Here is a 24008-nt window from a genome sequence, read left to right as displayed (position 1 = left end):
ACCCCCTTCCCCTGGAGGCCATAAACCAAAGGGCTGGACAGTGATTAACTATTAATAACATTATTATTACTAAGCAGCTGTGCTCTGAAACCACCCACGTTCCTCCAGTGAAGCCCTGAGCAGCCGGGGGTACAGCTACCCCCCAGCAGGCTTGCGTTGTTAGTAAAATCAACCCAAAGCATCACTCAATTACACGCAGGCCTCGATCGATCATCTTGAGGTCGATACCCTGACTCGGTCCTTCACTCCAGCACGGGAATGACTTCAACAACACCAAGGTCCAAGGATCAAGGAGGTTTACTTTATTACTATAAATCAGTTTATGTTCTTGTACTTCACATATAAATATCGTGACGACAACAAAAAAGGCACATCTATGAAGACATCATGCACCTTGTCTGTGTCTATTTATATTTTATTACAAGAACTATCACTCTCTCCACTAGAAATAAAAGCCTAGAACTGGTTGTATGACATAAACCTCTCTGTATTGACAAAATACTCAAAACAGTTGGTAAAAATTTACATTTCTACAAATTCTAAAAATGACACTGCGTATCTAAAGGGCAAGTTCCCCTTTGCTCGGGGCGAAAGGACAGTTTAAAAAGACGATGGTTTGACTCGTCAGATTCAAGAAGTTCAAGCACCACTTACAGTTTCATTCCAAAATCTCCCGTTGAAGCCAGGAATTTGTGGCTGACACGAAGAGCTACTTGACCCCCCCAAGGCGCTCGCCGCTTCCCCTTTCTGCCACTCCCACACCAGCCTGAGGAGGTGAATATTCGTATTCCAATGGAAATACAAAAAGCTTTTACAAATACATATTTCTTTTAAAAAGCACTTGTCCCGTAATACCTCTAGGTTCCCATTTAAGCCCATTCCCTTCATTCAGCATAAAGTAAAATAATCCTTTCTTTAGCGTAACGTACTTAGCGAGAGTAAAAGGGCGGCCGCTGCCCTCGCTGCAGCTCCAGGTTTTGAAGAGACGGAGTCGTTACGGTCGTCTTAGCATAGGTGGATGAAGAGAAACACGTACTCCACAGGGCTGAGGTAAAGTTCCATACATTACATTCAGTGGTGTAAATAAATACCAGCAGAGTTTTATAGGAACGTGAGTATAAGTTTAAGGGTTTTATTATCAAAGTTTTGTAAAACAATTTCAGAAACTGTACATCAACATGGCACAGACTGTAGCCTACTTTTGTCTTTTTACCTGCACAAAAGTAAAAGCTCTGGAACTTGTGTAACTAAGAAAACAGCTTGTCTAACTACTCTGCGTATACCATGGAATCACTGTGTGCATAAGATTACTACTGCAGTGACAGTAAACACAAATTTATTAGTTTATACAACTTGAGATCAAGTAAAAAGTACATTATCAAGTAGACTTGCTTTTAAAAGCATAGGAAGGTCAATTTTAAAATGCACTACCTTTTTGCCATGTGTTCAGCTCATTAAGAAATAAAACGACCTGGATTAGGAAAACTGCACAAATCAACCTTTAATCACTGGGCACCGATCAAGCAGAGAATTTCACCTCCCGAGGCTCCGGAAGAAAAATTAAGAACCATTACAACTCGCCTGAGATGGATTTGAACGGACAGATTAAAAAAAGCCCTCAAAAAGGTCAGTGCATTTTAACTTTATCAAAGCCAAAAAAAAAAAAAAACACGGAAAAACAAAACAAAACAAAACCAAAACCAACCCCAGCCACGTGGCTTAAAAAAAAAATATCCAGAAACAAAACCCTATCTAGATCAGGATGCTTATTTTCAGATGTACTGCCATTTGTTTTTTTTGTGTAGTCACACTTAAGACCCTTAAGTAGATCCAGCAGAAGCTGTAGGAGTTGCGAACACTGCGGATGTTTCTGCCACAAGGACCATGCAGCCAGTGCGTTCCCTACGCTGCTCTAGTTCTGCCAGGAATCGACGTCTAGCAACACTAGCGTACGGGAGCTGATGTACTACAGGAGGTCAGACACCACACAGTCCATGCCTGCTGGAGATGCATGCAGCTTTTTACTCTTGCTTGAAGCATCACCAAGTTAGTAAAAATGGCTTGGCTAGGCCGTCCCTTTGGGCCGTAGCAAGGCTGGTTACCTTTCTAGAAAGCTTTTGATGGGAGTTAGTATCGGGAGATTTACAAACCGGGTATAGCTCAGAGCTGTATACATCTAGATTTAGGATTAACAAGTACAGCATAAAAGAATCACACAGGAATGACACTGATGCACGTCCGCAGCGGTGCTCGCTGCAAAGGCAAAGTTCAGTCACTCATATCCATGTCCTCTTCGTGATGATCATCCCCGTTTACTTTGGATTCGCGGGCTGAATCTCCGCTTCCTTTATCAGCGGCAGCCTCCTTTACTTTCGGGGAGGAAGAATCTGCCATTTTCTTTTCTTCCTTTTTCTCCTTCTCGCTGTCATACCCCTGTTCTTCTTCGTCATAATCCCTTGTGACCTGCTTTGCCGAGATAAAAAAAAAAGGTAAAACTTGCTTTCAAAGCCCCTGTTTCAGGTAAATACTACAGTAGAGGCAGGGAAGTTAAACAGGTTTTTAAACATACTTTCACATCTTTATCGCTCTCGGATTTCCGTTCACGATCCTTCTCTTTGTCTTTGCTTTTTTTTTTCTTGCTTGTTGACCGCTCCCTCTCATCTCTGCTTCTCTCCTTGTCTTTATCCTTCTTTTTTTCCTTTTTGTGTCTGCAATGATAAAGTATGTCGAAGAATGCAAACTGCGATCACACCATTCCGTACGCAGGACACGGACCACGCCCAGACCATTACCCATAGGTCATTACAGATCTAAAGGCAGAATCAGCTGCGTGCAACTAAGGCACAACGTCCGCTCGGAGAAAATAACCAAACAGCCCCATGTCTTAGCTCCGGATCGAACACAACCACCACAAAGGGAAGTCCAAGGAACAGCAGGCTGGGAACAGCAACGCTATAGTGTTTTATGAAGGAGCACCTTGAGTTCGAGGATCACAAAATGCCCAGTTGACTCCTACTGCAGAGAGCCAAGGGGCCAGGAACTCTGGGTCTCTCCTGCCCCTCACCCTGGACCAGCTCCCGCTTGGGCACTCCCAGGGAAGCGCTACGCCTGAAGCGGATTAAACGATGCCAAACGCGGTAGCAGCCAGCAGAGACCCACCCTCTCTCCCTCTCTCAAGAAGTCAACCTACGGGCTAGGTGTAAGACAAGCACCGAACACACACCATCTTCAGAAGAACCCCACCGAGATCTTGGCCAGAGTTCACTTCTGGGGAATTTTCCGCCCAGACACCTTTATTATTTTTTTAGGGAAGAGGGTCACTGACCTTCTCGGAGATGGGGACCGGGACATTTTCCTTTTTGGAGACCGGGGTTTTTTAGGTGACCGTGATCCACTCCTGCTTCTCCTACGTCGTCTTTCTCTGCAGGAAAGACGGATCAGAGCGGTTTTGGTTTGGGGTTTTTTTTTTTTTTTTTTTAAGCTGCAAGTCCACCTCTGACTCCAAAACCAGCACTGCTCAAATGGTAGTAAATACGTGTAACTGAAAATGGATATTTACTATTAGCAGCGTTGCAAAGCCCCCCCCCAGCTGCTGACCCACAGAGTAACTTGTTCCCTGTTCTGCCTCTACCTTCACGGTGCCTTGCCAGCTCGGACTGCGGCAGGGATGCTGACTCTTTTAGCAAACAGAAACAGAACAGCTTGTTCTTGTTAATATTGCAAGTTAATTTTAGAAGATTTTAAAAAACAAATGGCACATATTTTGCACGTATATATTCCATAAATCAGGAAAGAGTTTCACAGTGACCTCAAAGTATCATACTGTCTTTGATACGGAGTAAGCAGAAACTCTTCTAAGCCCAAACAATACCCCCAGAAAACTACAGTATCGGGGGAAAAATAAAGCACCCTGTAGACACAGGCAGAGCGAGTACACACACGTTTGTGCGTATACCCAATACAGCCACGACGGGGTCACCACCCTGCTGCATACAGCAACGTTCTTTGTCACAGCGGCTAAAGCACACGAGAAACAGAGACCAAGGAAAACCAGCATGTTACTGTACCTGCTTGTGCTTCTTGATCGTCTAGTTGTGCTGTAGCTTTTGGGGGGAGTTTTAGAGCGTTTCTTTTCTTTCTCTTCCTTCTTTTTATCCCTTTTAGTAAAATACAGATGTTAAGTTTAAGTTATTTTCAAACTAATGAAGACATGAGAACTACATCGGACGGCAGGTAACGGTTAGTGTTTCTGGGGCCAGTCACGTTCTACTAATGGAAACAAAGATTACAGTTATCTACAGCAAAATAGAAGAGCGGCTCATTTAGAGCTTCCCTGTATGAACAGCACAAAATCTGCAAGCGTAGATGCCGAACTTCCTGCTTCCCAAAGACAGCTCCTGAGCGATTCGGCCAATGCCGGCTGGAGCTGCCGATTCTCAGGAAAAGCAGGTTACATGTTTTTACGTCACTAACTCTGCACATGTACCGGGCAAGTGTAATACAATCCTGTAAGGTGTTGCAAGAGACTGACTTTAAAAAGAGCCACTAGTTCATTTTGCCCTAGTTTTGTTTGTTTGTGTGGTTTTGGTTTTTTTTAGATTAAGCACCAAAATTTAGTAATTTAATTTCTAGCAAATAGCACAGATTTACTGAAGCAATTACCTGGTTTTGGATGTGCTCCTAGACCTTCTGCTTCTCTCTCTGGAATGCGATCTCCTTCGCCTTGGACTTTTAGATCGCCTCCTACTTCTTGATTTTGAATGGGACCTTCTCCTCGATCTGCTTCTTGACCGCCTACCAGTAACACATTGTACACGGCAGTTAAATACATGAAATTTGGATACACTAGTCGGAATTCGTCTGCTCAGTGCTAACGGTACTGTAACGCACAATGACGCACTGTCTCACTGCTCTTGGCATCAGAGCCCTGTGTCTCTCCAGTGGGTAGGACAGTTAGGATCTCTAGTCAGGACAGCCAAACACACCTGGTCTCCAAGTAAATCATAACCTAGAAAACGTTGGAAAAGCTTCCGTCCCAGATACCTCCACTAAGCTGAACCTGCTGCACATACTCGAAACAAACAGCCCAAGAGGTAAACATCTACGCACATAAATAACAATGCTCAGAGAAACCTCCTAGTACTTGGTTTTAAGACAAATTATAATTACCAAATGAGCCACTGGAAAGAGGCTGAAGAGAGGTTTAAGGAACTATTTTAAAATGGGCAGCCTACGAGGGCTTAGGAGTTCATAGCAGTGAGGGCTGTGTAAAACCAAGGCTCTGTGCCAAGGTATTTCTTATCTGACACAAGACACAATTTATTGTTAAATGAGAGTCCAAACGCTGCTAGAACCAGGTGTCCTCCAGTTCTTTCTGCAGCAGTGTAAGGTATTTTTGAGGTATTTTTTTGCTCTCATCTCTCTCCCACCCTTCCCACAAAAGCAGAGGTGGGTCTCCATCCCACGCTACGCTCCAGCCAAATCCCAGCCTCAGCTTTCCTCGGACCGTTTCCATTCTTCCATCTGTCGGCCTCCACAAGAGAAGTCTCACTTCCAAGAAGCATTTCTGAAGGAATTGTTTCAGCTATGTGGGTTTGTTTTTCAAAGCAAATAAGCTAACTACCTGTGTCTAGATGAAGAAGGTGTCCTCCTCCTCCTTGAGCGCGACCTTGACCTTGAATGCCTTCGTTTTTCATCTTTTTTGTCTGGAGTTGAAAAGGAAAGGCATAGTAAAACACCCAATGTTATTTCAGTATTCAAAAAGGTTTTATAAAGGAAAGGATGTTCAGCTTCACGCTATAGATAAAAGATAAAGAAAAACCTAAGGAATATTTTGACATTTGAAATTAAGCCTTATCTGTCCTTTTCCTCAAAAGACAACACAAAGGACGAACACACGACAAAGACGTGTATGTGGCATAAAGCCAACAGAAAGTTTAATGCAAAACTGAAGAAGTCAAAATGCAGGAAATATTTAAGTTAAGTCAGTTAAAAGAGGACAGCTGCAGGGCAATGGAAAGTCTTGTTAAAATCTCAGAGCCTCTGCCATTTTGTGAAAGGCTAAAGAATCTCTCAAATTACTGTTTTGAATTTCCCACAAAAAGCCTCAAGCAAAACAATCAGCACTTTTTTCTGGTGTAATAAAAGAACAGGAGCTCTATTCTTTCCTGAGAATGATCAGGAGGCTGCAAAACTGTATTTTCAGTGTTCCAAGTTACTGTTGCTCAGATTTGGTGGATCTGAGATTTGTGGATGAACTGCTGCATCTTGTTCTAAAAGAAAATCTACTGAAATAAGCTACAAAGAAAAAAAGAATTATTTACAAACTTCCACAGATTAGGAACGACAAGAAAGGAAATCATTCCCAAGAAAAACATCACTAGGATGTGAAGTGGTTAAGGCACTTGCTGTTTCCAATGAAATCTCCAGTATGAACTTCCATCAGGGGAAGCTCAAGCATTTTGCAACCTTCAAATCAAGTGAGTTTTGGGAAAACCAACAGATGAGTGATTCCCTGCATCATTTCTGCAGAACAGATGCAGTATTCACACTGTAGGACGATTAAGAAACTGTCCACTATAAATTAAGTCACTGTAGAACATGAAAGCATTAAGCCAATATTTTGCAGACCATTAGCTTTTATCACAGACTACGTCAAAGCTCCATCCTGAATAAGGTATTCCACGGTTTAAAATTACCTGGCTCTATAGCAGCAGAGATTAGTGACTGTGCTTCTCGTACTCTTTTCATAGCTTCTTCTATTTCTTTACTGGAGGTATCTGATTTCAGACTTGGTGAAACAAGGCCTGCAGCTACATGGTTCAACCTGGTAAAGAAAGAAGAATTTTAGAAGGAATCCAAGAAATAGGTGCCTCCGTTGTCAGTTTTCAGCCTATTCAAAGTGACTGATCTAAGTGAATCAGAATCTGCCTGTGTGTTGTCACCATTCAGATAATGGAGTAGTAAGTCTGAGATGTGACAGCTGTGCTGGAAACGGTGTCACAAGATGCTAGCACATACGGCTCTTCGAATTCCAGCAAACTGTAAATAGCAGGAAAGATCTATTTAGCTAATCCCGCAGCAGGGCAAGCACACATTGATGTGCTTTCCCAAAGCTGAGAGTTAGAAGAATTCTCCCCAAAGCTTCCTGCAATTTGCAGTACAAGGGCTTTCTGAGGCAGATGCGGGTTCTTTGCATTTACTGCATTTTTCATCTACTAATTTGTCTAATTGCTTTTTTCCAATGGCATATGCTTTCATCATCCTACTGCAATGTTATCAATAGGTTAACGGCACACGAATACATTAAATGCTCTAATCCTCCCCTACTTGCTGTCCCCATGCCATACTATCTTCACTAAAATTATATTTTTTCTGTACACTGAAAAAAAATTAGCAAATACTTGCGCTTACTGTTACTTGCTCCCTTTTTCTACCAAGTAATAAGACATGCTGTCTTTTGTTATCTTTCCACAGCTGTAACATACATAGACTCTTTTATTGTTGTCTTTTACAACAGTTGCTGGTCTCGGCTCATTCTCAACCACAGAATCAAACCACAGTTTGGGTTGGAAAGGGACCTTTAGAGGCCACCTGGTCCAGCCCCTGCCATGAGCACGGCCGCTCCAGTTCAGCCTTGCAGGATGGAAAGTGCTGGCTGCACCCTTACGTTACAGACACAAGTGACAAAAATGGCATAAAACCCCCTGAACTTCTGTCTCTAGCAAAACAAAATCCCAGAGATTAATTGGTGTTATTCCATAGAAGCAAAGCTGAATAATCTTAGTTTCCTCCCCTCCTTCTTTCTACTACAGTAAAAAGAGCCTGCGCAAGATCCCCAAGACGCTAGTTTTCTTAAACCTTAATCAGATCCAGCAGGACAAAAATTGGATACTGAATCCAACAGATATTCCCAAGATCAAGTATATTGCGATATAAATATTTGTAAACACTGATGCTTACTTTGGATCCACTGTGCTCATAAGTTTTAGGAGTTGATCTGCTGCGAGAGACTGTGAGGGGGAAAAAAAAAAAGTTAAGATCACGTTAGAAGACGTGTGTGCTTGAGAAGATTACCTTCCTTGAATGTACCCTCAGCACTGGCTACAGCAAAAAGTCTCTACAGATGAAAAAACCAAAACAAATCACACCCCAAAGAAGTTACAGACAAAAAGGCATATTGTTCTGTTTTAACGTTTGTGGGTAGCGTGAGGGTGTGAACCTCACATGTCAGTGGTGCTCAGGTATGTTTTTTTCCACAGCGGCCAAACATAAGCCCTTACCTGGACAGAATCAAAGCACTTTAAAATAAAAATACTTCTGGTATTTACAGGTTATTTCTCTGTTACTTCAAGAGAATAGAGACCTCATTAGAGAATCAAGCTGCCAGTCCATGGGAAGTCCTCAACGTCAATTTACGAACAATAAGCAGGAGCTTCTTTACTCTAAAAATTCCACTAAAAATATATTTTAAAGCTCTTAGGAAAAGCCAGATATTATTACAATTGGTCTCCTCCTCTACCAGTGTGACATTAACAACAAAATGTTTAGTTCCCACTGATTTTCTTTATACAGAGGCAGCCACGTGCTGAACCCAGTTTGTTGCAATGAGCTTGCTTAACGGACAAAGGAAACAATCCTTCATCCTAACAAATGTGTATTTTTCTAATATGCATTTAGAATGCTTTTTTTTTTTCATTTGTTATTTCTTTATCACCATTATTTGCTTGTTAATATACATAGCACGCATAAAGAGAAAATGCTAAATGATGGATGCATTAAATTATTACTACTTTTCGTACCTGTAAAACATGTTCTCTGTACAGTATTTGGTTCTTATATCTTACATATTAACTCACTATTCTACTATTACTTAGTACTTAAATTGGTTTTTTATTCAGTTTAAAAAACGTCTCCTCAGTCTAACAAAGTCTCCTCAGTATTTTCGTCAAACAATATTTTTTTTTTTACTGTAAGTACAAGACAGGTTCATAGCTTGATAATGACGCATATTTGAAACATTTCATTACTAGTCCTACGTTATTTTTAGGTCCTTCCAGCATTTGATACTCCTGCAGATACTATTTATTCCACATAGGTGCTCAGAAAAATCAATCACCATTTTTTTCAGACAGTGGCTGTCAAACTGATACAAATGAAAATTACTTCTAAAACAGAAAAGAGCAAAAAAAAAAAAAAGTGTCCATATATAACCCCGCTATGCCAAGAAACGAAGACTGCATTCTGTAACAAATTCTAGGAAGTTCAAAGCACCAGCCACCTGCGCAGGCTACACTGAGACAAGCCTTTAATAAAATGTCTTATTTTGTAACACTTCTTAAAACCTAAGTATAGTATTTCCAGATCTTCAGCTTGTTATTTAATGTGCTGGTGAACACCAAGAGCACCGTGTATGCTAGTCAAACTACACACGTGCTAGAGAAAAGAGAAAATTTTAGACCGTGTGCCGTACCTGAGAGTTTAAGTTTGCTCCAGGAAGCCCGAGAGCAGCTAGGGCAGGATCGAGAGCAGGAGCTCCTAAAGCAGCTAAAGGAACAGCACCAATCTGTAACAGAGACAGCAATTAAACAAAGCCACACTCAATTGATAAAAAGCTGTTAGATCAAGATTCCCAAGCATTAGATGTGTGGAAATTTGAACCGGGTTTTACTTAGGCTTCTAGCTACAGGAAACATCATACTAAGGTCAGGGACAGTATTTCAGTTTTCCTTATTCAGATATTCCAAAGTTTAGTATATGAAAGATTTTTTCCCTATAAATATTCTAAAATGAAATTCTGTTTCCTCTTCATCCCAACAGGTGTGCGTGTGTGTGTGCAGAAGAAGTAAAGCATTTCACTACATTCAAGAAATAGTTTAAAGCGAAATTATTTTCCAGTGTTAAAATGAAAATTCATATATAATACGAATATGTAAGTTTCCGCGCAAACTACCACATATCTAACTCAATTTAGGACTGAAATTAACATGTTTTATGTTAAAATACAATGTAATATTATTACATCTCTGCAAATTTCTCAAGTTTGGTTGAAAAGCTTCCAGAAGAATAAGTAAGATGACACCATAGATCTGAATTCCTTAAATTAATCTAGAAGCCTCGTAAAAGAACCTAATTTTTTGGCCATTTGAAGTGAGAATATCAAAATGTACACTGAAACAAAACACACACTGTGCTAAAATCCACATGATTTTATGTTAACCGAATGCTGTGCTGCTGCGATGGCGTCTTGCTCTCCCTTCTCCCTTCTGGCTGCTCTGGCACCCGAGACCCATCTTCAACCAATTCAGCCCAGAGGGCCATCAGAAAACTTAGCTTGATGCAGACAGCACAAAGCTAACACGCTCCTTCACAAAAGGGCCTGATGAGCTCCAGAGCCAGAGCAAAAGCGGCAGCAAGAGCATGTAGTCAAGGGCAAGGAACCTTCCACTTTTTGACACTGACTTTTTCAGTTAGCCGAGCTCTTGAAACGGTGCAGGCTTCTCCCTGCACTCTCTAAAGAAAAAGCCACGTTCCCACACACTGATTCTGTGAACATAAACCACAGCTCCAAGGCGTTTTTACTGAGTTACACGCCCAACTCCTAGTAACAGTCCAAAGGAGCTACATAACAAACTTTCAAGATGTGTTTGAAAAAAATGACCTTTCACTATAATTTTCCACAAAATGGGTGTTGAATAAATTCTACTATTAAGCAGATTGGGAGCAGGCTGCGATCCAGTGACAGAACTAAAATTAAGATGGTTCAACAATCATTTTCAGGAATTTATATACATACAGTTTTTGGTGAAAGGAATCTTTAAGACAGTATTTGTTTCTTCCATCCCTTTCCTTGAGTTTCAAAGTTAAACTTCAGATTTTTTCCTCTACATCAGGTTAACGAGACCTTCTGAACAACTCAATGGCAAGTACGTTTTTCATGCAATCACAAATCATAACAGAAGATACATACAGAAGAAAGAAGCACAAGCTGAAGAAGGAGATTTGAGAACTGCAGAATTAATGAGCTTTATTCTTATTAATTTTCCTCTTGTACTTCGATTCTCTGTTCTCCAGTAAGATACGTGCTTTGACTGAACTTTCTTCCACAATGTATTACTCTTACTGTTCATCTTCCACGTGAATTCTTGTGTCTTTAGATAACAACCAAATACAGGCTACAATTTTTTCCTCTCAGTTGCAGTATTAACAGAAGGTATCTCCACAGCACGTCAAACTCCTTGAACTTTACGGATTTTAAATCTACAAGATCTCTTACTGCTTGTCAAATCTGTCTGTGAGTGTACAATGGATAAAAGAGGGATGAGAGAGAGATAAACCCAGGGCCCCGAGATACCGGAAGCATTATATTAGGGAAATCCAAGTATCCCATCTGGCAACTTATCACAATTGGTATCAGAGAGCTGTAACGATCCATCAAGGTATATAAATTATAATTTTATAGGAATAGCATTAGCACCTCAGTCTATCTGTCCTGAAAAAAACCATCAGAAAGTAAGTTAGAATGCAACAGAAGACACGGAATCGTTTCCCTTGCCTGCAGTCCAACTGGGAAACCTACCTGAGAAAGTGGGTTGGGAGTGGGCAGGAGTCCACCTCCGGGCAGCAGACCTGCCACTGCATTAGCTGGTGCCAAGAGAGACAAAGCCTTAGTCTCATCAGGAATAACTCCTGCAGAGAAACAGCCTCGCATTAGAACACATCCCATTTCAAAGGCAGAAAATACACAAATACACCCAGAAAAAGTCTCCCTGATACACCACCTGAGTTTGTTGAAAGTACTTATGTTGGCTAAAATACAAAGCTTGATGTCTATTAATATTTATCATTAATTTTTTTGTCAGAATGAAACTTCAATGTGTGAAAATTTGACTGTTCCTTTTTCTCTACAAATGGTTAAGTTTCTAGAGCAAAAAAATAGCACAATACACACTACTTTTTTGTTAACACTGCCAAGATTTCATCACCTGTACTCGATTTTTAAGTCATGAACCAAACGTAAGCAAGCACAGTCGGTTCTCCAGGGGTGTGCTCTCAACTTTCAAAAGCTGTTTTATGAACAACGACTCGTGTCGGCTGCTTCACTATAAAGCACACAGAAAAATCAAGATACACAAGACAAAAAAAGTTTGATTTAGGGGTTAATAATATGGTACAGTTCACTATGTTTTCTTTTACACCTACCATATAAATTTTGTAAAACTTAAAGAGAAGGTATGGAAATATTTTTTGTTGAATCAAGCGTAGGGCTTTTGCTGACTTGTCAAATGAAAACGAAAAGTCTCTGCAGATCTTCAAATACACGCTGTGTATGTGTGTCTGTGGCTGGACAGGTGCATACATACAGTATACTGTGGCACATTCCTTACCTGTGCAGTAAAATGCAATTGTTCCAGTATGTGCCATGCTTATTGTACCAAGAATGCTGCTACATACTGCCACTGCAGAAGAAACTTCTGGCCCAAAATCTTGCAGCCAACTAAGACAAGCGTCTTATTTTACTGCCTGCTCTGCACATAGAATTTTAAGGGTCCTACTATGAAACAAGTAATTAGGTAGATATTTTTATTCTATCCAACAGCAAAAGCCCTATACAGATGGATTAATTTGTTAATGTGCCCAAGCCCCCAAAATGAGAGTTCAATAAAACAATTTTACTATATATTTGCAAATACCAGTAGTGTTTCTGTAATACATATTAAGAAACTGCATCTCATCATAAAACATACAATATGTACAGGGCACTTAAGAGAAACTGGATAAGCTGCAGAAGAAAACTGTTGGGTGGTATTTTCAGCAGGGCCTGGTATATAGTTCAGGCTGAACCAGGGAAAAGAACTGTAAAACACAACAACAAAAAAGAAAAACCACTGTTAAATAAAGGTAATGGTTCCTTCCACCTATACTGAGAAGTGCCGATAATATAAACAAATGTATAATACACAGCACTGTTATCTTGCTTGTGTCATTGAGCTGTCATCAATTTAGATACCAAAAGTTATGGAGGGAGAGGGGGGAAAAAGGTCATTTAGATAAAGGGCATTAATGCATAAATATATTAACATACCTACAGAGAGATTATGGGGTAATTTTGCATGCAAAATTATGTCTCAGAGGATATTTATAAATTATAGCTAAACATTTCAAATTAGTGCAACTACAACATTTCTGGCATCTAAATACAAATCCTCAGACTTATCTTGAGACACCTCATAGAAGATCTGCATCCATTAAAAAAAAAATCATGCATCTGATCCTCTAATTGTTTTTTAAAAAAAGTATTTAGAAATAAATAAACTACAATTTTAAAAAAAGCAATGAGGCCCCTCACCAGTTAATTTTCATGCTTCAAGAGCTTTTTTTACTGCTGCTTTGTTAGAACCATGAAATACTGCATGAATGTGTAGAAATGAAAGAAAAAGAAACAGACAAAAGAAACAAACATTAACCAAAGAACCTAAATACCCCCCCCAGCCATCTTTAATCTTAGAGTTCCTTCCAAATCTAGGAATATCACAGTGAAAATTACAAATACTAAACCTTACCGTAGACTTTGTGTATAGTTCTATAACACAAAGCAACAGCCAACAGCAAAATGTCTGTGTATGCTAAAACTGGAGTGCGCTTGTGATATAGGGGATAATTATTGCACTAAACAGATAATAAACATTTGCTTTAGTGACAGGCAATATTAATACAGAATTATCACAACAGAAAATAAAAGACAAAAGGGCCCAGTTCAGCACAGTAGTTAAGCATATGCCTGGCTTTAAGCACATGAGCAATTTCACTGCGGTTTTAAGAATCTTGCTGTATCGTGCTTAAACAGCTTGTTAAATTGGGACCCCGGCAGTATGCATTTGCAGGGAAAACTATACTCCAGTACAGGGACAAAAGCATATGATTACAAACCCAGGGGCATGAATTTATTGGCTGTGATACGCTACATCATTATGCCAAAAACATCAACATTCTGAACTGCTAGGACACCACAAGAAACAGCCCATGAGGAATTCCTTAATTTAAACAGGCCCATTAAAATATTCTACTTTATTAATTTTGTTTTCTTTATGCAATCTGAACCAAAACTACTGGGCAGATTTCTCTATGTGCCAGATTTATCCACCATCAAGCACAATGGACAAGTCAGACTGACAAAGAGAAAAACGTTTTTATCCTTCTTGGAAAAGTTAAACACTACCATTCTTCGCCATGGGCCTTGGAGAATCTTTCAGGGCTAACTCAGAAGGACTGTTGCTATATCAGGCTTTAATACAAAGAGGAGGACAAGACGCCTTTCCACTATGCTATTATACCTAAACTGGCGAAAGCAGAAGCAGTAACTCAACAGCAATTTCAGAACGTGTTCTGTACTCTCAAAAAGCAGCATGTCTCAATCAAAGGTCATGCTGCAGATTCCTACGTTCCAGAAATTAAGTTTTCGTATCTTTTAAGTTTAAGGAATACAAAGATAAGACAGCTCCCCAGGCCTCAAAAGACAGCCTACAGCATCACAATGTCTAGATTATAGCTCTGAACCCAGGCCATGTACCAAATTTATTACTGTAGTATGACTTAATCTGCAGAGATTTTTATTTATTTCAAGCGATCTGGGAAATTCCATTATTTCAGAAGTAAATCAAGAAACAGTACAATGGAAATCAGTTACTTCTAAAGCAAGTCTAGAAGAGTTTAATAAGACTTCTGTAAGAAGAGGTGTCTTCTCAGCACTTTGTTTTTAAGGTAAGTTCCAAAAACCCTGCTCATTGCCTTTCAAATTACTGTAACACCCTAAAATGTAAAAATAAAAAGAAGAAGAGAAAATGTAGTTAACAAGTGGTTACACCAGGAAAACACTTGGGGACTTGAGTGCTTGCTGGCCTTTAGTTAATGTCTAGAATCCCCTGTAGCTGCAGAGGACCCACTGTTTTTCAGTCATCTGGAAGGGCTTTGCATTTGCCTTCTCCACTACAAAAATCACACACACAAATAACAGAGAGAAGAGTTTATTATTTAGTGAAATTCTATAAAATATATCAAGGATGAACAAGAAAACTTGGAATAAAAAAAACTAGTACCAGTGCCCATTTGGCACCTCTTGGAAGATCTCACTTTCAAATTAAACCATAATTATTCAAACCCTTGGTATACTGGACCTCACAATGAGAGTGAGTGCCTTTCCAGGGAAGCTCCCAACTAAATGCAGCGGCAGCATATCTCAAAGAAATGTTAATCTACTCTCCCGTGCACTCTCAGGGAGGGAGAAACCATTCTCATGAAGAGATTTACACATACATGAAAGTGGTAAACACTTAATTATTATGGGGAAATTTCCTTGAAAAGTTGACCTGTTTGCATAAGTCTGTTCAGGAAAATGTCTCATTGAGACTGATACAGAGCAAAATTTGCAAATAATTCTGCCTAAAACGTTAATATTCTAAACTTACAGACACATAAAACCAGTAAAAGGTAAACTTCCCACTTTCATTCAGTGTCACTAGATAAAAATTATTTAATCCATGGGCCAATGGCAATATACCAAGGGTTTCAAAATGTTAATATCTTTTGACATTTTACTAATCTTCATTTTTGTGAACTATACTGGAATAAAATGCCATCGTATGGTGGCTTCATAGGCCATTAAACAATTCACAAACCTTCTGCATACGGTACGACTATCAACGCTCTGTCAACGAATACAGTGTTTGTCAGATGCTGGGCCACAACTGCCGAGTCAGGATCATGGAACTTTACAAAACAGACTCGCGATGAAACAGGCAAAGGAGAATCACTGAAAAAGAAAGACATAAATTACTTCGATGGAAGCAAGTCTGACAGCACAGAACTTTGAACTTTTATCATCTCCCCACTTTCAACAAACAGGAAGTCACAGGGGACTATGGGGTACTTCTACGCAAGAACACGATTTCAGGTTTTGTATCAAACACCATTCTGCATGACACAGATACGAAATTACACTGAATCAGGCCAATTCACTATAAAATTGGAGAAATAGTTTTATTGCCTCATTTGTCACTGGACATTAATTGTATTATGCACAATATATCTATGACCAGTCACCTAAATGCAAATTAATTTTCATGACCTGTCTGTGAGAAGGGAAGGAGACGAAAACCTTTGCTCAAGCAGAGCTGTGTAAAAAATCCCAGACATGGAAAATCCAAACAGAAGTTTTGAGTCACTTGAAAAAAACCAACCACAGAAATATCTACTTCCTACAACAAAAGGAAAGAATCGTGGCCCATATAACTGTGCCCCCCTCCCCTTCTCTGAAACAAAACCAAATCCCCAAAAACCAGAGGCAGAATCAACCTAGTAAAGGTCCATAATGAGTTTTGAAAATCCATATATCCTGAAAATGGATTTAATCAATGTATAAACTAAAAGACAGCATGAAAAACTGTTATGCAGACCCAACTGTGCAGCAGATGAGTTAAAAGCTGCCTCCAGAAGGCACAGGACAGGTACTGAAAACAGTAGCAAGTCCGAAAAACCAAGTTCCTAAACAAGGCCAGGGTACATGTGCTGTTCAGTTCTGCCCTCAGGTACCAGAGGCAGAAGTTAGCCTAAAGAGGTAGCTCTGAAAAATACTCAGTTCTTCACGACAAAGATTCACCTTTACTAATTAGATTCCCAGAAACAATTAAAAGACTAGCTCTTCAACATGCATCCCACTGCCAAAACAATTGGGTTGGTCTGGGTTGATCAAGTCTTTAAGCACTGAAAGTGCAGGGAGAGTTGTCAGAATTCAAGATAAACAAGAATGACTTTGACAGCAACAAGACAGACATCCAAGATCTATTTTTGTTAGTGCAAATGCCAAAAACTATCTAACCTTCACCACCGAGCACAGGCTCAGCCCAACGGGCAAGTTACGCAAACTCAAGAATTGCCTTAAACGTCTCTCAGATCACACTTTTAATATACTTTAAATTTAACCTGGTGTTAAAAACCAGACTGGAGCCAGCGTACTGCAGCTTTTAAAATATTAAAATTAGAAACATCCACTTCATCCAACGTCTTGCCAATTTAATACACTGGAAAGTAACACTGTAGTAATAAATGGCACAGAGCTAAAAAAATTGAAACTCTTAGCTCTTTTGTATCTACAAATACATAGTAGCTTGCCAAAATGGTACCTTTTCTTAAGCCATTTGCATAAAAACATAAAAACCAAAGAAGCATTAGCAGACAGTGTTTAACAAAATCACAGTAGTAAAATTTTAAAGTAAAGTAAATCAAGGAGTTACGGCATACCTAGATGGTATACTAATCTAAGTTGTAAAAAAATTAGACAATTTATTACATAAATGCAATACAATACTTTCAAGCATTCTTAAAATGCCTGTGATGACATGGGAAGATGAAACAGAGTAGATACTGTTTATATACGTAAGTACCACTCCGTACTAAACTGTACAGCTTGCTGAATCTACAAAACCAACTGAAAGTACGTAAGGCTATGCTTACGCAGCCTGACAACTGATATAAATCAGTGTACTTCTGTTTTAAAAATGTATTTTCAGTCACTCTAAAATCCAAGCTGTGGCTGAGTGAAATTCATCAAGAACAGAACGTTCTCAACAGTTACCAAAAAAAGGCCATAATTATTCTAATTCACCAGAGATTGAAAAATTTAGTAATTCTCTCTCAGATATGTTGCCAATGGATGCCAAGACACACGACCAGTTACTGTGGTTGGCGTCTGAACAACGTACCCATTCTGAAGTATAGCAGAAACCCAACCTTCCTATCATAACCTCTAACTACTCGCTCCAGTAAAGTTCCCTCATATTGCAACCAGCATTTTAAATATTAAATCTGGGTTTTTTTTAAGGGATATTTCTGACACGTACATAAACATTATCACTGGCATTATTACTGACATAAAATCAGGCTAGAATCAGGCTGGAGTGAATAGATTGTCCATGCAAGACATGTTCTTCAACATTACCATGTTCAGTGGGCAGAAAGAAACTGAGTTAGCTGCCCCCTCCCCTCCTACCCCCCCCAAAAAAACACCAACCAAAAAAGAACCAACCCGTATGCTTCACTTGGGAACAGAAGTTGCCGTCCTTTTCTCAGCAGACCAGCTACCAGTGGCAATTGCAAGTAAAGCTGGTTTTCTGATAGAGTCCGTGTATAACTTTCATTGACAAGGCAAAAGATCTTGCCAATTACTATACCATCCAACCTAAGAAATTATTGTAAAGTATGTGCCTAACTTTATCAGGCTTTCACTCTGTAGACTGTATTTTCCATGAGATGTGCTTTTTCTTGGTAAAATTCTCTGTCCATAAAGTTTGACTGGATCATTCATATCTAAAGAGCAAGACCAGAGAACACACTGGTTTGTCAAACACCAGTGGCATAAGACCTTTTATGTCCAAGTTTCAGAGCAGAAATTTAAGTTTTGATGGAAAGTCAGTTTTCACACACTAACAGAATATGCTGAAATCAGCTTATACATATACGTGTGTATGTGTGTACACACTCCCCCCCTTTTTTTTTTTTTAAAGAAAATAAAAAAAAAAAAAAAAGCTTTCAGAAATCCATTCCCTTCACTTTTCAGTTTTGCCTACCATGGAGGATGAAGCTATACAGAATACAACAAAGACAAGAACCATGCAATGGAGTTGGGGAAAAGCTGGAGGAGGAGGAGGGAAGAAAGGGGAGGAAAAACAGAAGAAGTCACAGAGATGGTTGTGGATTAAAGATAAAGCTGAGGTATACATAAAACATGTAATAGCTGATTAAATAAACTTGGATAAGGAGATGGACAAGGGGAGAGAAATGGAAACAGAAATGTAGAGAAGCTCGGGAAGTTATATCTGATCTGGAAGCCCAGGAGAATAAGGAACTTCTACAGGGGACAGCAAAAATCAGAGTGCCCGTGAGAAAGATCAAATAAGAAGGCAGAGCAATGGAAATGGGGCTGGTTACTCAGAAATATTATATTCAAGAAAGAATCCCAGTATAATGTGGGACATAAAGAGATTCAGATTATGGAGAGAATTTACAGATTATAATTTATATCCTGTACCCCTCAAAAAAATGGATGAATGCTGTGGGTAGGGAAAAGTCAGGACCCATTTAAAGGAGAAGGAACATAAAAGCCTTTGGAAGAAACAGATAAAAGAATCTGCCACTCTTGGAAAATACACCCCTCTTTGGTGTGAAACTAAATTGGAAACTCTAAAGCACCCCAAGATAGATCCCTGAGCACCCCAGCAGAGACCTGCAGTGGGTCTAGAGGCGCCAGAGCCCTCGGCATCCCCGTATGGACAGCAACACGAGGAAATGACAAAAAACCTCCTTACAATAGTAAGGTTAAACATTAACCGCAGTCTGAAAAAGCAGCTGGTCTAGTATCAACTGCACAACCTTTATATAGTTTTCAAAAATGCTATTTTTCCACCAAGATGTACATTCTAGAATGAAATGATATGATAACTTTCACTTCAACAGCTATTCAATATTTTCTACATTTTCTGTGCAAGGCCTATTCAATTACACTATATTTCCCATTCTGTATGAATTTTTTCAGTGGCTTTTCTATAGTTACAACTTTTTCATAAATACTAAGAAATCTTCACAACATCCTTAGAAGGTAAAGAAGTATTATTCTCCTCTTTCATTTAGGACTTCGAAATACAGAAGAAATTTAGGCCAAATGTTTTAAGTAATTTTTGGTGATCTAATTTGAGATATCTGCCACCTGGGTTTGCGGAGTTATTTGCACCTTGTTGTGGTTTCTCCCCCGTGCATAGCTGTAAAGGCAGTCAACTCTGTATTCTTCTATACCAACAAAATGACCCAGCTGAAGTGAGAACACCACCAGCGCCAGAACAAAGGGGGCAGAAGTCAGCAGACTAATACAGGAGCCCTTTTTGTAGAAACAAACTTACGCCAGGATACAAAACCAGTAACTTTGCCCTAAAGACTGGTATCTACTAGTATCAGACATTACAGACACAAGGGTACAACGCAGATATCCCTGAAGCCATCTCTCCTTGCCCCACAGCCCAGCTCTACAACACATCCACCACAGACTTCTCTCCGGCATGCAACCTCAAGACTGATCCAACGCTTGTACCGAGTAGGGTCCTGTGGGGCTTGTGTTTCACTACGCATTTGTGCAAAGGAGCCAAATTCAGACAGAACAGACAGCCTGGGCTATGGTAAAAGGAGAGTGGCTGGGCTGGGCTTTGAATTTGGGGATTTTTTGTAGAGCACTTCATTCAGAAGCCACAAAAGTAATCTTTTAACAGACTAGTTAATACGTATCTAAAACTACAGAGTTACAGAAACAGAGTTCACCTATAATAACCCTCCCCAAAAACTGGGAAAATATTAAAATACAGAGCAGCACATCAAATAACTGCATGTGTTTAAAGGTGATTTACTTTGCTGGCTGCCAAGCTTTAATGGTTCTGACATTTAAGGCTAGTTATCCCAGCTATTAACAACCCACTCTCACATCTGGAACTATCCCTCAATTTCAGTTACATATACATTACATTTCCTTCCATTTCCAACATGAAATTGCTGAAATCCAGCCCAAAGTAAGAAACTGCAAGAACACCAGAAACACTGTTTCTGAATTTGCACATATAACCAGAGCGCAGGATAGGTGAATTTTCCTGGTTTTGCACTAGCAGGGATTGAAGATTCAATGACAAAAAGAAGAATGCTTTGTGATAGCTTTTTTTTTTTTCCCCCTAAAATGAAAAAAAACCCAAAGAGTCTTGGGTATTAAAAATAACTGACTGTGTTCTCGTTTGATTTTCCTCCAATCAAACAATCCTCGTTCATCATGGCAAAAAGAAACCTTTTTATTTACATAATACCCATGCAAAAGATCAACATAGAATGACATTAGGTTCTGTAAAACAAATCAAACTGACAAGGCCAAAATCAACGTTACCGCCTAACTAATGTAATAAATGTGTATTATTTATATATTAGTGATTACCTGCGCATCTTGCACAGAAATCTTTGCAAGGAATGTGTACTTAAATTAAAATTCTAGTTTTATGGCCAAGTGTCCATAGAGTGCCTGCAATCAGAATTGTCTGGGTTGGAAGGGGCCTTTCACGTCATCGAGTCCAACCATCAACCCAGCACTGCCAAACCCCCACTGCCCCGTGTCCCTCAGCACCGCGTCTGCCCGGCTTTTCAATCCCTCCAGGGATGGCGACTCTACCACTGCCCTGGGCAGCCTGGGACAAGGCTTGACAGCCCTTTCCGTGTAGAATTTTTTCCTAATATCCAATCTAAACCGCCCCAATAGTTCTGGAGATTAACCAGACCGCAAAGGAACAAACAGCTCCTAGAGAAAAATGGGCGTTTGACAGGAGAAATCCCGCGTGTAACTGCATGCCGTAAATGACTGCCTTTTCCCCCCGTACGTGCATAACGTAATTACGTGAGTAATTACAACTGCAACAGCCACATGACCTCTTACAGCAGAGCGGAACGGAGGCCGCCGAGGCCTGCGAAAGGCGCTGGCTCCGCCTCGGCCCGCGGAGATCCCCCGAGCGCACCCCCACGGCGCTGCCCGAGAAGGCCCAGCGGGGATCCCGCCGCCTGGCGAGCGGCCGGGGGCGGCCCGCGGCCTGGGAGCCCGCCGCCGCCGCCATGGAGGCGGGAGGGGCCGGGGGAGGGGAGGGGAAGGCAAGGCGGAGGCCGGGCGGAGGCGGGGAGGGGAGCGGGCCGGCACTCACTCGGGGGGGAAGAGGCGCAGCTCCTCGATCTTTCCGAGGAAGCCGAAGAGTGTCCGCATCTGCTCGGAGCTGGCGCTGGGGGAGACGTTGGTGACCTGGATCACGTCGGTGCCGCTGCTGGAAGCCATTGCGCCGCCGCCCGCTCCGCTGCTACAAACACATCGGGGAGGGGGAGAGGAAGAGCGCGTTAAGCCCGAGCGGCTCCCGGCCGCAGCTGCTGGCTCGGCCGCGCTCAGCCCGGCCCCGCCGCGCACCGCCGGCCGCCCGCCCGCCTCACCAGCCTGCCTGGGCCGCAGTATCCCACAATCCCCTGCCACCGCCCCCACGGCGCAGGCGCACTGCGCGCGGCGCGCGGCCCCCACGCAGCCTCACGGCCCGCGGCTCGCGCCCAGCGGCCGCCCCCGCGCCTGCGCCTGGCCCCGGCCTCGCCCCCGCACGGCGCCTGCGCGGCCCCGCCACACCGCGCGTGCGCACAGCGGGGGCGGGGGGGGCGGCCCCCCTCTCGCCTCAGGGGTTGAGGGGCGTGAGGGATCGTCACGGGTAGCGCTGAGCCCAAGCTGTCCTTTGTGCCGGTATCAGGACAGCGCATCCAGCTGGCGGCTGGGGTTCCAGGGTACTTCTGGTGCAAGCAGAAATCGAGACTGGGTGGAGAATGGACTGAGAGCAGCCCTGGGGAGAAGGACTCGGGGGTGTTGGGGGGTGAGAAGCTCCACACAAGCCAGCAACGTGCGCTGTCAGCCCAGAAACCCCCCGCAGCCTGGGCTGCATCCCCAGCAGCGTGGGCAGCAGGGCGAGGGGGGGATTCTGCCCCTCTGCTCCGCTCTGGGAGACCCCCCTGCAGCGCTGCCTCCAGCCCTGGGGCACCAACAGCAGAAGGACACGGAGCTGTTGGAGCGGGGCCAGAGGAGGCCCCGGAGGTGCTGGGAGGGCTGGAGCCCCTCTGCTGGGAGGACAGGCTGAGAGAGCTGGGGGGGTTCAGCCTGGAGAAGAGAAGGCTCCGGGGAGACCTTCCAGTCCCTTCCAGGCCCTAAAGGGGCTCCAGGAAAGCTGGGGAGGGACTCTGGAGCAGGGAGGGGAGCCATGGGATGAGGGGGAAGGGTTTTACACTGCAAGAGGGGAGACTGAGATGAGATGTGAGGCAGAAATTGTTGGCTGTGAGGGGGGTGAGCCCCTGGCCCAGGTTGCCCAGAGAAGCTGTGGCTGCCCCATCCCTGGAGGGGTTCAAGGCCAGGTTGGCCGGGGCTTGGAGCAACCTGGGCTGGTGGGAGGTGTCCCTGCCCAGGGCAGGGGGTGCCACTGGGTGGGCTTTAAGGTCCCTTCCAATCCAAACCACGCTGTGATTCTATGAATTAATTGTATTCACACAGAGATGAGTGGGATAGGTATTTTGCTGCCTGGGTTCACTGAGATGAATGTTCTTTGCGTGCCCTACATTTTCTGCTCTATTGCTCGTGGCATTGGATTGTGAATAAAGCAATCGGTTATTTCCAAAGTCCATAAAAGCAATTTTTAAATAATGAATATTAATGATTCCAGGAAGTTCAGCCCTTCCCATCCATTGTCGTTGTTTATGCCTGTTGTGAACTGGCTTCAGCTTGCTTAAATCCTGCCCTTCCAAATAAATCTTCCTCTTACGGGAACAAGCCTGAAGACTTCATACAAAACGCTGGGATTTCCAGCACTGTTTTTTTTAAATACTCAGGTGAAATACCCAGCATTTTCTCAGGGAGTGCGGCCTGGTGACTCCCAAAGACAGAGGACACAGAAAAAAGGAGTTAAAGAAAAGTGGTAAAAAACTAACGAGGCCAAAACCCTTAGCCAAGAGCTAGTGCCTGAAGTATGACAGTCTCTTCAATCACATGCTTCTTTACCTAACGTGGTGTTTGGTCCTTATCTAATTATCTTTACGTTCAATGGAACTACTAGTAGCAGCTTTTTTCAAAAAGGGTAGTGTTTGAAACACAAGCCTGGTGTTTGAAAGTGGAAAGAGCTACAGATAAAAACTTTGATGATAAGGGGGAAATGTACTCCTTTTTCATAATTTCCGTCTCGGCAGGAACGGCTGGTGGGATCAGGCAGGCATGGGTCCCACTCGCAGATTACACCGTAAAGCGGTGACTGGTCCCTGGTAATCTCAAGTACTGGTAGGCAGCCAGGATTTTTCAGTCTCTAATATTGCTATTTAGTTTGTAAACTCTGGACTAAAGGGAAAAGGAAAAAAACAATAAGTTGATGTAAAAGTGG

At 41.9% G+C, this 24008-nt stretch overlaps 1 protein-coding gene across 9 annotated transcripts; it reads right to left on the bottom strand.

The window, feature by feature from the left end:
- Positions 1 to 1118: 1118 nt before the first annotated feature.
- SRSF11 (serine and arginine rich splicing factor 11) lies at positions 1119 to 22162 on the bottom strand. Of its 9 annotated transcripts, XM_054212185.1 has the most exons (13): positions 22042 to 22162; positions 21765 to 21914; positions 15675 to 15808; positions 11579 to 11688; positions 9473 to 9565; positions 7963 to 8012; positions 6699 to 6826; positions 5624 to 5705; positions 4663 to 4794; positions 4068 to 4157; positions 3326 to 3421; positions 2570 to 2708; positions 1119 to 2466 (listed from the first exon to the last, which is right to left on the bottom strand). In XM_054212185.1, exons 2-13 carry the CDS (start codon positions 21890 to 21892, stop codon positions 2269 to 2271), a joined length of 1380 nt encoding a protein of 459 aa, XP_054068160.1. In that variant the 5' UTR covers positions 21893 to 21914; positions 22042 to 22162; the 3' UTR covers positions 1119 to 2268. The 9 variants fall into 9 exon arrangements, with proteins under 9 accessions (XP_054068160.1, XP_054068159.1, XP_054068161.1 ...); XM_054212184.1 differs by lacking the exon at positions 22042 to 22162 and having other exon boundaries at positions 21765 to 22012; XM_054212186.1 differs by lacking the exon at positions 22042 to 22162 and having other exon boundaries at positions 1119 to 2463; positions 21765 to 22012.
- Between the last annotated feature and the right edge of the window lie 1846 nt (positions 22163 to 24008).

The sequence above is a fragment of the Rissa tridactyla genome, chromosome 8, assembly GCF_028500815.1.
Source record: "Rissa tridactyla isolate bRisTri1 chromosome 8, bRisTri1.patW.cur.20221130, whole genome shotgun sequence".
Lineage (NCBI taxonomy): Eukaryota > Metazoa > Chordata > Aves > Charadriiformes > Laridae > Rissa > Rissa tridactyla.
This window is presented reverse-complemented; position numbering and strand designations above follow the sequence as displayed.